The sequence below is a fragment of the Pseudoliparis swirei genome, chromosome 24, assembly GCF_029220125.1.
Source record: "Pseudoliparis swirei isolate HS2019 ecotype Mariana Trench chromosome 24, NWPU_hadal_v1, whole genome shotgun sequence".
Taxonomy (NCBI): domain Eukaryota; kingdom Metazoa; phylum Chordata; class Actinopteri; order Perciformes; family Liparidae; genus Pseudoliparis; species Pseudoliparis swirei.
The window spans coordinates 28836299-28849615 of NC_079411.1; the positions used below are offsets into that span (position 1 = coordinate 28836299).

At 47.1% G+C, this 13317-nt stretch overlaps 1 protein-coding gene across 2 annotated transcripts in view; it reads left to right on the forward strand.

The window, feature by feature from the left end:
- The window catches only part of rptor (regulatory associated protein of MTOR, complex 1), a 140991-nt gene that overhangs the window by 81688 nt on the left and 45986 nt on the right, over window positions 1-13317 (forward strand). For both annotated transcript variants that reach the window (XM_056410150.1, XM_056410151.1), the window contains exons 10-12: window positions 3204-3348; window positions 8253-8328; window positions 9860-9961. In XM_056410150.1, the coding sequence (XP_056266125.1) occupies window positions 3204-3348; window positions 8253-8328; window positions 9860-9961 (323 nt within the window). The remainder of the gene's footprint in view (window positions 1-3203; window positions 3349-8252; window positions 8329-9859; window positions 9962-13317) is intronic.

The following is a 13317-nucleotide window of genomic DNA, read 5'->3' on the forward strand; positions in this document are numbered from 1 at the left end:
CTCGGTCCCGATGCGCGCACGGAGCTCTGTGGCGCGCGAGCGGAGATCGATAAGTGTTAACGCAAGCGAAGAGACAGAAATGACATGCTGCTGTGGAGATCGCTCAACAACAGGCGTTTAGTTGAACAAAGAACAAAGGCGTGCTATAGAGAACATGTCAGGGGCGGGCCAATCTCTTTAATGTCATGCGATCTACCGACACTACGCGCGATCGACTGGCAGGTCGCGATCGACGTGTTGAGACCCTGATCTACAGGAAGTAAAAGTCGTAACAAGGTTTCCGGAGGTGAACCTGCGGAAGGATCATTACCGATGAACAGACCGTCTGCATGAGAGCGGACAGAGTTCAGATTGAAGTGGTGTATTGGAAGCTCATTTTGCAAGTGACTTTTTTTTCGTCCCGACGACCAACAACAGACGGATTGGAAGCTCATTCTGCGCATGCGTTAAATGCGTTAAAAAAAAAAAACTAGTTAAACCTGTAATTGGATTAACTGAGTTAACGCGTTATTTTTCACAGCACTATTATATATATATATATCATATATATATCATATATATATTTCTGTATATGTATTAGGGCTGTCAGCGTTAACGCGTTAATCTATGCGATTAATTTAGCCGCGTTTAACGCACTAATATATTTTAACGCAATTCACGCAACTTTGTTTACTTCCGGTGTCGTTGAAGTTGTTGCACTCCTCTGAGTGTCTAACCGCGGCAGTCCGCCTCCTTCCTTCCGTCTGCTCCTCCATATTCACAGAGAAGCAGAGGGCGACGTGTCGGTGATAAAGGGGACTTTGTTGTTGCTCCGCTCGATGCGCGCGCAGACACGCCGGCATGGAGCTCTGCGGCGAGACGGAGAGAGAAGAGTGACCGACACGTGGAGACAGAATGACATGCTGCTGTAGAGACGACCAACAACAGACGTTTAGTTTAATACAAGAACAAAGACGTCTCTAAGGAAAGAACCGTACATACTTCTGCTGTAGAGACGACCAACAACAGACGTTTAGTTTAATACAAGAACAAACACGTCTTTAAGGAAAGAACCGTACATTACTTCTGCTGTAGAGACGACCAACAACAGACGTTTAGTTTAATACAAGAACAAACACGTCTTTAAGGAAAGAACCGTACATTACTTCTGCTGTAATCTGGCGCGATAGAGAACATGACAGGGGGGCGGGGCCTCACCCTGATAGAATGGTGGGGGAAACACTGGGATGTGTCACATGCTAAAGACTTTAAAAGGTGAATTTACATTGTTTTGTAAAATCGAGAAAATGCCCCCAGCCTCCAGAGGGTTAACGTGACATTGTCAGTTACCAAGGCCACTAGTTCTGCTGTTCATGTTAAAGATGACAGGACCAATGGGGTCTCTAATACACCTTTGTTTACTAATCTGGATGTTTCACTGAAGAAACAATTTATCATCCACGATATTAAATACCTCGCTGGCACTTTATAGGTAGGAGCCTCTTTGAAAACACAGCTCTGTGTGAAGTTTTGTCTTTAAAAAAGAATACAATTAAACAAGTGTCTAAAATACACGCTGTCTGGAGGGATTACTCGTTCATTTAGAAGATGTAGTTCGATTAATCGCGATTAATGAATTTCAAAATGTGCGATTAATTAGTTAATTTTTTTTAATCGATTGACAGCCCTAATATATATATATATATATCATATATATATAATTATATTTATAAATAACATCACCTGACTTGAAACATGAAGCAGGACTCGCTCCACTGATAATTGAGTTTTACTGTATTTCCTTTAAGACAAACTAAAGAAACGGTTCATCTTGGAGTTGCAATTAGTTTATAATTGATAAGTCGATATCAGCTGTTGTGTCTTTATTGTTGTTGTTGTTGTTACTCCTCTGCTCCAATGCAGAGCTGTATTAGTCCCGCCTCTGGCACTGATTATCAAATCAATGCCCCCCCCCTCTGCGTGTATTGGTTAATCACTTTTTAATCAAGAAAGCGAGAGGTCACCCCTTACAGCTCCGTCCATGTTTATTATGTCTCGTAAAGACACAAACATTTTTTTAAGTTTTTAAAAGTCTGTTTTAACAAGTCGAGCCCATAATACAATAAACCCAAATGACTGCTGTACTTCAGCTCACGGGGCGCCGTGATAAACCCGGTACTGAAGCATCAGCAGAACCGTGGAGACGTCCCCGGTGGCTGGAAAGAGCAGCGCGGCTGATATAATAATACAATAATATAATAATATAATAAGACTGTAGAGCAGGTCGGCTCCACACACAGAGATTAATTGTGTTTCCACTGTCTAGCACAGTAATGGGGGGTATCATGTCCACACACACACACACACACACTAAAGTATAAGTCTGCATGGTGACAACACATGAGACTAACAATCCCCCTCAGCCTGTTTAAAAATACTCACGCCCCCTTCTCTCTCTCTCTTTTGACGAGCAGTCGTCTTCTGCATGCAGCACACACACTTCTCTCCTGGCTCACCTGTCCACACACACACACACACACACACACACACACACACACACACACACACACAACACTCAGACTCCCCTGAGACGTCCCGGCTAGAATAGAAATGTAACGATTCTGATGGCTGCCAGAGCTTTTTAAACTCTGGAGGCTCTGCTGTTAATGAAGTGACACTCACTCACACACACACACACACACTCACTCACTCACACCCACACACACACACACACACACACTCACACTCACACACACTCACTCACACACTCACACACACACTCACACACTCACACACACTCACACACACACTCACACACACTCACACACACTGACACACACACTCACACACTCACTCACACACACACTCACACACTTGCACTCACTCTCACACACACACTCGCACTCACACACTTAATCCACACACACTCACAAACTCACACATCCCCCCCCCTCACACACACACACTCACTATTGCCTCTCTCACACCCGCACACACACACTTACACACACACACTCACTATTGCCTCTCTCACGCCCACACACACACACATACACACTGATCTCACACAAACAGGGAGACTCCCATCCTCGTTACAGGTGATCCGTGTGTGAGCTGATGACCTCTTGACCCCCCGCTGTTCCCCAAAGTTCATTCCTTACCTGCTGTTATGATTCTCTCTCTCCTTTACTCTCTCTCCCTCTCTCTCTTCCCCTCTCTCTCAGATCTGTTCCAGAAGTTGTTCCGCCAGGACCTTCTGGTCGCCAGCCTGTTCCGTAACTTCCTGCTGGCGGAGAGGATCATGAGGTCGTACAACTGCACGCCGGTCAGCAGCCCCCGGCTGCCGCCCACCTACATGCACGCCATGTGGTAAGACACGCCTCCACGCCACGTGGTAAGACACGCCTCCACGCCACGTGGTAAGACACGCCTCCACGACGCGGCCTGGAGTTTAGAAACGGTTATTTCCTGGCCTGGAAAAGTCCTTGAGAAAACAATGTAATCCCAAAAGTTTGGGAAAAGCCATGAAAATGTTGTTAATTTCATCATGGAAAGGTCCTAGAAAGGTCATAGAAAGGTCTTGGAAAGGTCATGGAAAGGTCCTAGAAAGGTCATGGAAATGTCATGGAAAGGTCTTGGAAAGGTCCTAGAAAGGTCTTGGAAATGTCCTAGAAAGGTCTTGGAAATGTCATGGAAAGGTCTTGGAAAGGTCTTGGAAATGTCATGGAAAGGTCTTGGAAATGTCTTGGAAAGGTTCTAGAAAGGTCTTGGAAAGGACCTAGAAAGGTCTTGGAAAGGTCCTAGAAAGGTCTTGGAAAGGTCCTAGAAAGGTCATGGAAAGGACCTAGAAAGGTCATGGAAATGTCATGGAAAGGTCCTAGAAAGGTCATGGAAAGGTCATAGAAAGGTCATGGAAAGGTCTTGGAAAGGTTCTAGAAAGGTCCTAGAAAGGTCTTGGAAAGGTTCTAGAAAGGTCTTGGAAAGGTCTTGGAAATGTCATGGAAACCCTTTGGTCAACATGTGCATGAACCCTGCTTGTGCACAAATGGCTAATGTGCATTATTAGCCCAAAAGTACTGGCCTCATTTATTGAATTCAAAACTCCTGGATAAGTTTAGCTCTTTATCAACGGTGCACTTTGGACATTTAGTTTATTGTTTTATGACTTCAGGTCATTAGAAAACAGAGTGTGAGATCTCACTAGCGCTAAGACGCTTTAATGTTCAACCACAAGAGAAACAAAATAATCAGTCACACACACCTGCCCACCAGGTGAGGAGGGTGTCACACACACACACACCTGCCCACCAGGTGAGGAGGGTGTCAGACACACACACACCTGCCCACCAGGTGAGGAGGGTGTCACACACACCTGCCCACCAGGTGAGGAGGGTGTCACACACACCTGCCCACCAGGTGAGGAGGGTGTCACCTCTCCTGTGTCGGTTCTCATTCACACTGAAGAAGAACCGGCGGACGCAGGTTTAAATCCACACGGCGGTGCCTTCAGGTACATTTCTCTCTGTGTTTCAAGCCACATTCTTAAAACACAGAGAACCGAATGCTTTTAGTCCGTCACAACTTCTTAAAATACTCTGCGTGTTGCGGACGTGTGAGTCGCCGACGAGGCGTCGGGTTTATTCTGCAGAACATATGCGTGAACACCTCCATCAGCAGGAGGAGCGTCACACACTCTGGTTCTGCATCTGGACCGCTGCCAGAGAGGCAGTGTGTTGTGTGTTTGTGTTGCTGTGTGTGTTGTGTGTGTATCCAGAGTTGCTGTGTGTGTAGCCATGTGTGTGTGTCTGTGTGTGTTTTGCCGTATGTGTGTGTTGCTGTGTGTGTTGCCAAGTGTGTGTGTGTGTGTTGCTGTTTAGAGTACATACAAACTCACCTGGAAGAAAAACATTTACAACAAACACTTTGAAACCAAAAAATAAACAAAAGTCACCTGCCAAAAACTTTTTTCGGAAAGAAAAGTAATAGAAATTTTTTCCTGACAAAATATTTTTTTTCAAACTGTTTCAAAGATATAGAAAAAATCATATATATTATTTATTTGTATATATATGTATATATGTATATATTTATATATATACATATATATATAAATACATATATATATAGATATGTATATTTATTAATTAATATTTATATATGTATTTATATATATGTATATATATGTATTTATGTATGTATGTATTTGTATCCGTAGAGGATCCTTCCCCGTTCCATCGCTCTGACATTAACACCATGTATTCTCATTACTAGACGTGTGTGTACACACACACACACACACACACACACGTTAGCCCATTATCCGTCTCCCTTTAGCTACGTAACTAATGATCCCTCCATCTGTTGTTTCTCCTCTCTCTCTACGCCTCCATCTCTCCCACTCATCTGGCTCTCGTATTAAAAAAACAAATAAATAAATACACAAATAAAGAATCTCTCGGCCTCGAGCGGCGTGTTGTTGCGCAACACTGCGGCGTCGAGAGGAGCTTTTCTTTTCTTGCTCTCGTTCATTATTTTTAGATTTTGGGGTTTTATTGCATTCCGCCGAGAGGCATCGGGTTTCACTTTCACACGCTGAGGACTGAGGAGGAGAAAGACCAGGATGGAGAGGCTGAGAGAGGGGGGGGGGGTGGAGTGGCAGAGGGGGTGGAGTGGCAGAGGGGAGAGGATGGAGAGGCTGAGGGGGTGGGGAGGCTGAGAGAGGGGTGGAGGATGGAGAGGCTGAGGGGTGGGGTGGAGAGGCTGAGAGGGGAGGAGGATGGAGAGGCTGAGAGAGGGGGCATGGAGAGGCTGAGGGGGTGGAGTGGCAGAGGGGAGAGGATGGGAGGCTGAGGGGGTGGGGAGGCTGAGAGGGGGGGTGGAGGATGGAGAGGCTGAGGGGGGGTGGAGAGGCTGAGGGGGTGGAGAGGCTGAGGGGAGTGGAGAGGCTGAGAGGGGAGGATGGAGAGGCTGAGAGGGGAGGATGGAGAGGCTGAGGGGGAGGATGGAGAGGCTGAGAGAGGGGAGGGAGGATGGAGGCTGAGGGGGAGGAGGAGGCTGAGGGGTGGAGAGGCTGAGGGGGGAGAGGCTGAGGGGAGGATGGAGAGACTGAGGGGATGGAGAGGCTGAGGGGGGAGGAGAGGCTGAGGGGGGAGGCTGAGGGGGAGGCTGAGAGGCTGAGGAGGGGAGGAGGCTGAGGGGGGGAGGAGGGAGAGGCTGAGGGGGAGGATGGGTGGCTGAGGGGATGGAGAGACTGAGGGGGGGGGGTGGAGAGGCTGAGTTAAGCAATCAGGGTGCTGGGGAGGGCGATGCCGGAGCACCGACACAAGCGGCCATTGTTATTCTGACACGTATTCACACTCACACATTCACACACACACACACACACATTCACACACACACACACACACATTCACATACACACACTCACACATTCAAACACTTACACATTTGCACACACGCACTCACTAACACTCACTCATTCACACACACACATATTCACACTCACTCATTCACACACACACATATTCACACTCACTCACACACACACACACACATATTCTCACTCACATGTTCATTCTGTATCAGCTTCACTTCATCAGAAGCTCAGCAAACAAGTTAAAAAGAGAAACTTGTTTGTTCTGCATCTTCATATGTTTTAAAGGTGAATGTGACGTGAGACGAAACAGCATGAATACAAATACTCAAATGTGTTGGATACTCTTTGGTTTGTGTGTTTCCTCCACCTGAGAGCAATAACACCTGGTTTTAATAACGCAGTAATGTCCGTCTTGCACTTTTTTATCGTAGCATCGAGTTCCAAGTGGCCGGAACTAATCGCCTGTTTGTCGACTTTTAGCAGAATGTAAGTGTTTTATGTAGTAAAGTTCCTCTCCTCGTGAAACATCGTGAAGACGACCAAATGGAGACATAAGACCACGTCCGCCTCCTCCTGGGTGATTCAGTGTCGTTTGACCCGATACTCGACCACTAAGACCAAAACGGGGTTCGTACGGTCATGGAAAATCTGGAAAAGTCATGGAATTTTAAAATGGTCATTTCCATGGAAAAAAATTAAATCCCAAAAGTTAAAAAAAAGTTATGACATTTTTTTATAATCACATGTTCATTTACGCCAAGTTTGAAATAATTAATATGTTTTTTAAAGAAAGACGCTTAAAATACGCAACATTTCTAAATTTGCGTATTTATACCGAGATTTCACTTTGGTCATGGAGGATTGGTTTAAAGTCCTGGAAAACCTGGAAAAGTGATGGCATTTTAATATGGTCATTTCCTGGCCTTGAAAAGTCATGGAAAAAAACTTAAATCATAATTTTTTTGTGAAAAGTCATGGACATTTTTTTATAATCACATGTTCATTTACGCCGAGTTTGAAATAATAATTTTTTTTCAAGAAAGACGCTTAAAATACCCACAATTTTCTAAATTGTGCATGCTTATACCGAGATTTCAGTTTGGTCATGGAAGATTGGTTTAAAGTCCTGGAAAAGTCATGGAAATCCATCGGTCAGCATGTGTAAGCACCCTGATAACGAAGTCACCGACACGACAACGTGTGATTTAGGGACATCTAGTGGTGGAGCTGCAGACTGCACCCCACTAAAATAACCTTATTCTCAGCCCTCCCTACGGTGCCTTCACGTAGGAGGGTTTGTTGTTTTTATATGTTCACAAAAAGATGAAAATACTGGATTTCAGAAAAGCATCCCGACCTTCAAAGTGTGTGTGTGTGTGTGTGTGTGTGTGTGTGTGTGTGTGTGTGTGTGTGTGTGTGTGTGTGTGTGTGTGTGTGTGTGTGTGTGTGTGTGTGTGTGTGTGTGTGTGTGTGTGTGTGTGTGTGTGTGTGTGTGTGTGTGTGTGTGTGTCCTCTGAGCGTGACTTCCTGTGAGAGGGGAAAGCCCCTTCCAGAACCCCCGGCCTAATGACCGGGAAAGAGAGGAGAGTGGAAGTAAAGAGAGGGAAAGCCGAGTTACATAACCATGAATTAAATATGATGCCCACGAGAGAACGCCGGTGTTCAGAGCGGCTGAGTGGGTTCTCGCTGGCCTCTGCAGGTCCTCGCCGCTGCAGGAGGAAGATGAAGATTAAGATGCGAAGAAGAGCCGATGGGAATGAGAGAGGGAGAGAGGGCGGGGTGCATTGTTTCTGTTTCCTCGGGGTCAAAGGGCAATAAAAGCATCACGTGTGTGTCGGGTTGAGGGCCTTGTGATGCATTTGTGTTTTTAATGGTGTGTGTGTGTGTCCTCCTGCAGGCAGGCGTGGGACCTCGCCGTGGACATCTGCCTCTCTCAGCTGCCCACCATCATCGAGGAGGGCACCGCCTTCAGAGTAAGTGTGTGTGTGTGTGAGTGACTGTGTGTGTGTGAGAGTATGAGAGTGTAAATGTGTGAGAGTGTGTGTGTGAGAGAGTGACTGTGTGTGTGTGTGAGAGTGTAAATGTGTGTGTGTGAGTGAGTGAGAGAGAGAGAGTGTGTGTGTGTGAGAGTGAGAGAGTGAGTGTGAGTGAGAGTGAGAGAGTGTGTGTGTTTGCATGTGTGTGTGTGTGTGTGAGAGAGTGTAAATGTGTGTGTGTGAGTGAGAGAGTGTGTGTGTTTGCATGTGTGTGTGTGTGTGAGTGACTGAGTATATGTGTGTGTGTGCGTGCGAGTGAGTGAGAGAGAGAGTGTGTGTGTGTGAATTTGCGTGTGTGTGTGTGTGTCACGTGATCTGCAGACCTTCACAGCTTCTCTTGATGTTCCATCTGTAATATTTTAGCCTTCACACACAGCTTGTCCAGCGCTGATGGATCTCTCTTATCTCACACCTGTCCACCTCTCGTAAACATCTCCAGCATCACACACACACATACACACACACACACACACACACACACACAGTGGGGGACGTTGTGAAGCGTCAGGTCTAATAATCAGGCGAGTGTCAAATAAAAAGTAGTTCCTCAGACCCCGGCACTTTGCTCCGGTTTGATGTTGCGTGTCCCGGAGGTCCGTGATGAAGATGCTGATCGTCATGGAGACGGGATGATGACTTAATATTCTCATATCTGGGTCAACACTGAACCATGATGTGTGTGAGTTGCAGACATGTGCTGTGTAATTAGGAAGCAGCTGAGTGGGACCTGAGCGGCTCCCCTCATGTAGCGCTCTTCATCTGGGCCTCGTCTTCATCGCTCCACTGGCCCGGTTCTCCATCCTTGAGGCTCCTCCCCTTTTCTCCTGCACACGGACCCAGAACACTTACCAGCGCCTCTGTGGACGACTCCCGGACGTCTTGCCCTCCTTCAGCCTTTAATCCTTCTCTGATGAACGGATTTAAGAGCATAAAATGCGTTAAAAAAACATCTCTTTGGTTTCTCTTAATTCAACCTGCAGAAACCCCGATTACGTCATATTTGTATTTAAAGTTATCGATCGACAGATACTGAATCAAAGCAGAGTAGCTGCTATCTGAGCCCGATCTAACTTCACCTCACACCACCTTTCTTTAATCCATCTGAGTGTCTGTTTGATTCTGCATGAATTAAAATCTGTGATATGTTTCCCCCGACATCAATCAACATTGATGTTGTAATAACTAGTGTAATATTAACTCTGTGTGATCAAAAACTTAGCGACCGATCAATCATGCATACTGCAGGAAGGGAGAGAGAGAGGGGGAGAGAGAGAGAGAGAAAGAGAGGGGGAAAGAGGGAGATATGTCGTTACTGCAATGCGGTGTCACTTCTGAGCTCGTTGTGTCTGAGCTCTCTTAAAGTGAGAAGCTAGTCACTGCAGACTGGCTCATTTCTGGTGTGTGTGAGAGAGAGAGAGAGAATGAGAAGGCATCCTCTAAACGTTGTGTGTCTGTTGTGCGTTCACAGCACAGTCCGTTCTTTGCTGAGCAGCTGACGGCGTTTCAAGTGTGGCTGACGATGGGCGTGGAGAACAGAAACCCTCCTGAGCAGCTGCCCATCGTACTGCAGGTACAAGACACACACACACACACACACACGCACACACATGCACACACACACACACACATGCACACACGCACACACATGCACACACACACACACACACGCACACACTGCTCACACACACACTGCACACACACACACTGCACACACACACACACACACGCACACTCACACACACTCACACACATGCACACACTCACACACACACACACGCACTCACACATACACACTCACATGCACACACTCACACACACACACACGCACTCACACACTCACACGCACACACACTGCACACACACACTCGCACACACACTCACACACGCACACACTCACATGCACACACACACACACACTCACACTCACACACGCACATGCACACACACACACACACACGCACACACACTCGCACACACACGCACACACTCACTCACACACACTCGCACACTCACACACTCGCACACACGCACTCACACTCACACGCACTCACACACACACACTCACTCACACACGCACTCACACTCACACACACACACACACTCACACACACTCACACACGCACTCACACACACACACTCACACACACACACGCACAGAAGGAAACCTCCAGACTCTTTTTAAATTCCTGTTCCCTTCAAAGCGTGACCTGGAAATACATAAATGCAAAGAGACTGAATGTTTCAAATGAATTCTGAACAGCGAATATGAAAGAACATGATTATGATCAGGATGTGACACTCTGGGATGGTTTGAGTGCGACGCGGTCGGGATACGAGTTGGTACTGCTAATTTGGATGCCACGGTTCTCTGCTCCTAAAAATGTACCAGTACACACACCTAATGCCCTTTGGGTCAACAGAAGGGATTAGATTACGGATACAGGCCAAAAATCAGCTTCCTTCATAGGGTGACCGGGCTCAGCTTCCTTTATAGGGTGACCGGGCTCAGCTTCCTTTATAGGGTGACCGGGCTCAGCTTCCTTTATAGGGTGACCGGGCTCAGCTTCCTTCATAGGGTGACCGGGCTCAGCTTCCTTCATAGGGTGACCGGGCTCAGCTCCCTTCGTAGGGTGACCGGGCTCAGCTTCCTTTATAGGGTGACCGGGCTCAGCTTCCTTTATAAGGTGACCGGGCTCAGCTCCCTTCGTAGGGTGACCGGGCTCAGCTTCCTTTATAGGGTGACCGGGCTCAGCTTCCTTTATAGGGTGACCGGGCTCAGCTTCCTTTATAGGGTGACCGGGCTCAGCTTCCTTTATAGGGTGACCGGGCTCAGCTTCCTTTATAGGGTGACCGGGCTCAGCTTCCTTTATAGGGTGACCGGGCTCAGCTTCCTTTATAGGGTGACCGGGCTCAGCTTCCTTTATAGGGTGACCGGGCTCAGCTTCCTTTATAGGGTGACCGGGCTCAGCTTCCTTTATAGGGTGACCGGGCTCAGCTTCCTTTATAGGGTGACCGGGCTCAGCTTCCTTTATAGGGTGACCGGGCTCAGCTTCCTTCGTAGGGTGACCGGGCTCAGCTTCCTTCGTAGGGTGACCGGGCTCAGCTTCCTTCATAAGGTGACCGGGCTCAGCTTCCTTCGTAGGGTGACCGGGCTCAGCTTCCTTCGTAGGGTGACCGGGCTCAGCTTCCTTCGTAGGGTGACCGGGCTCAGCTTCCTTCATAAGGTGACCGGGCTCAGCTTCCTTCATAGGGTGACCGGGCTCAGCTCCTTTCGTAGGGTGACCGGGCTCAGCTTCCTTCATAAGGTGACCGGGCTCAGCTTCCTTCATAAGGTGACCGGGCTCAGCTTCCTTCGTAGGGTGACCGGGCTCAGCTTCCTTCATAAGGTGACCGGGCTCAGCTTCCTTCATAAGGTGACCGGGCTCAGCTTCCTTCATAAGGTGACCGGGCTCAGCTTCCTTCATAGGGTGACCGGGCTCAGCTTCCTTCATAAGGTGACCGGGCTCAGCTTCCTTCATAGGGTGACCGGGCTCAGCTCCCTTCGTAGGGTGACCGGGCTCAGCTTCCTTTATAGGGTGACCGGGCTCAGCTTCCTTCATAAGGTGACCGGGCTCAGCTTCCTTCATAAGGTGACCGGGCTCAGCTTCCTTCGTAGGGTGACCGGGCTCAGATTCCTTCATAAGGTGACCGGGCTCAGATTCCTTCATAAGGTGACCGGGCTCAGCTTCCTTCATAAGGTGACCGGGCTCAGCTTCCTTCATAGGGTGACCGGGCTCAGCTTCCTTCGTAGGGTGACCGGGCTCAGCTTCCTTCGTAGGGTGACCGGGCTCAGCTTCCTTTGTATGTGTATATATATATATATATCATTAATATCGTCCATACTCCTGCTCTCCTGTGGTTGTGCTCTGTCGTACCTTTAGGTAATATATAAATGCTCAAATGCATTTTCTTGAACAGATAAATGATTCCATGTGAGAAAAGAGCTTCTCTCTCCATCACGCCACCGTCCACCACCACCGCGATACTCTTCCTCCCTCCTTCTTCATCCTCATCCTCTCCTTTATAGAAAGTCTCCTCTCTGCCAGGAGAAAAGTGAGAGACGTATTTGCAGAATCCTGGTTGTAAATTCAAAAGTGAGCCGCCACATGCTTCAGCTGTTGAGTTACAGCGGTGGGATGTTACCCCCCCCATCCCGTGGGGTTGTACATTGGACATGTTGCGTTATAGTGCAGCGTAATGGCATCGGATGTTAATGTCCTGCTTACTCGGCGCACTGCGAGAGAGAGAGAGAAAGAGAGGGTGGGAGGGGGAGAGGAAGAGAGTGTGGGGGGAGAGAGAGGGAGGGAGAGAGAGAGGCGCTTTTTTTTAAGGAGCGTTTTCTTTATTTACATTTTATTGCCTAAATATATAATCCAGCTTCATTTAAAAACTGTAAAGAGCAACAGGGCGAGAACTCTATATACTATATATAATCTATATACTATATAATCTATATTCTATATACTATATAATCTATATACTATATAATACTCTTTCATGAACGAGCCAGAGGGAGGCCGGGGTGAGGGATGCAGTGCTGCGTTGTCGTGACAACAGGAAGGATTAACCAATTTTTTGCTAATGAATTACACCGTCTCGTAAATTGTGACATCATGGCGACGACAGCACATTCTCACACACACACACACACCGTCGGCCTGAAGCCTGCGTGACATGGTTGTTGTTGTTGTGTATTTTATTCAGTCAATCAAATCAAATACAATATTATTCCATATAATATACAAAACAGAAAGACTGAAACGGTAGAAGCAAAATATGCTTATATATTCCTGTCCTAAATTAATATAAAATAAATCAGAAAATTTAAATAAGATAAAGAAAAATAACAAAGAAAATTGAGAAAAAAACTATATATATATACTATAT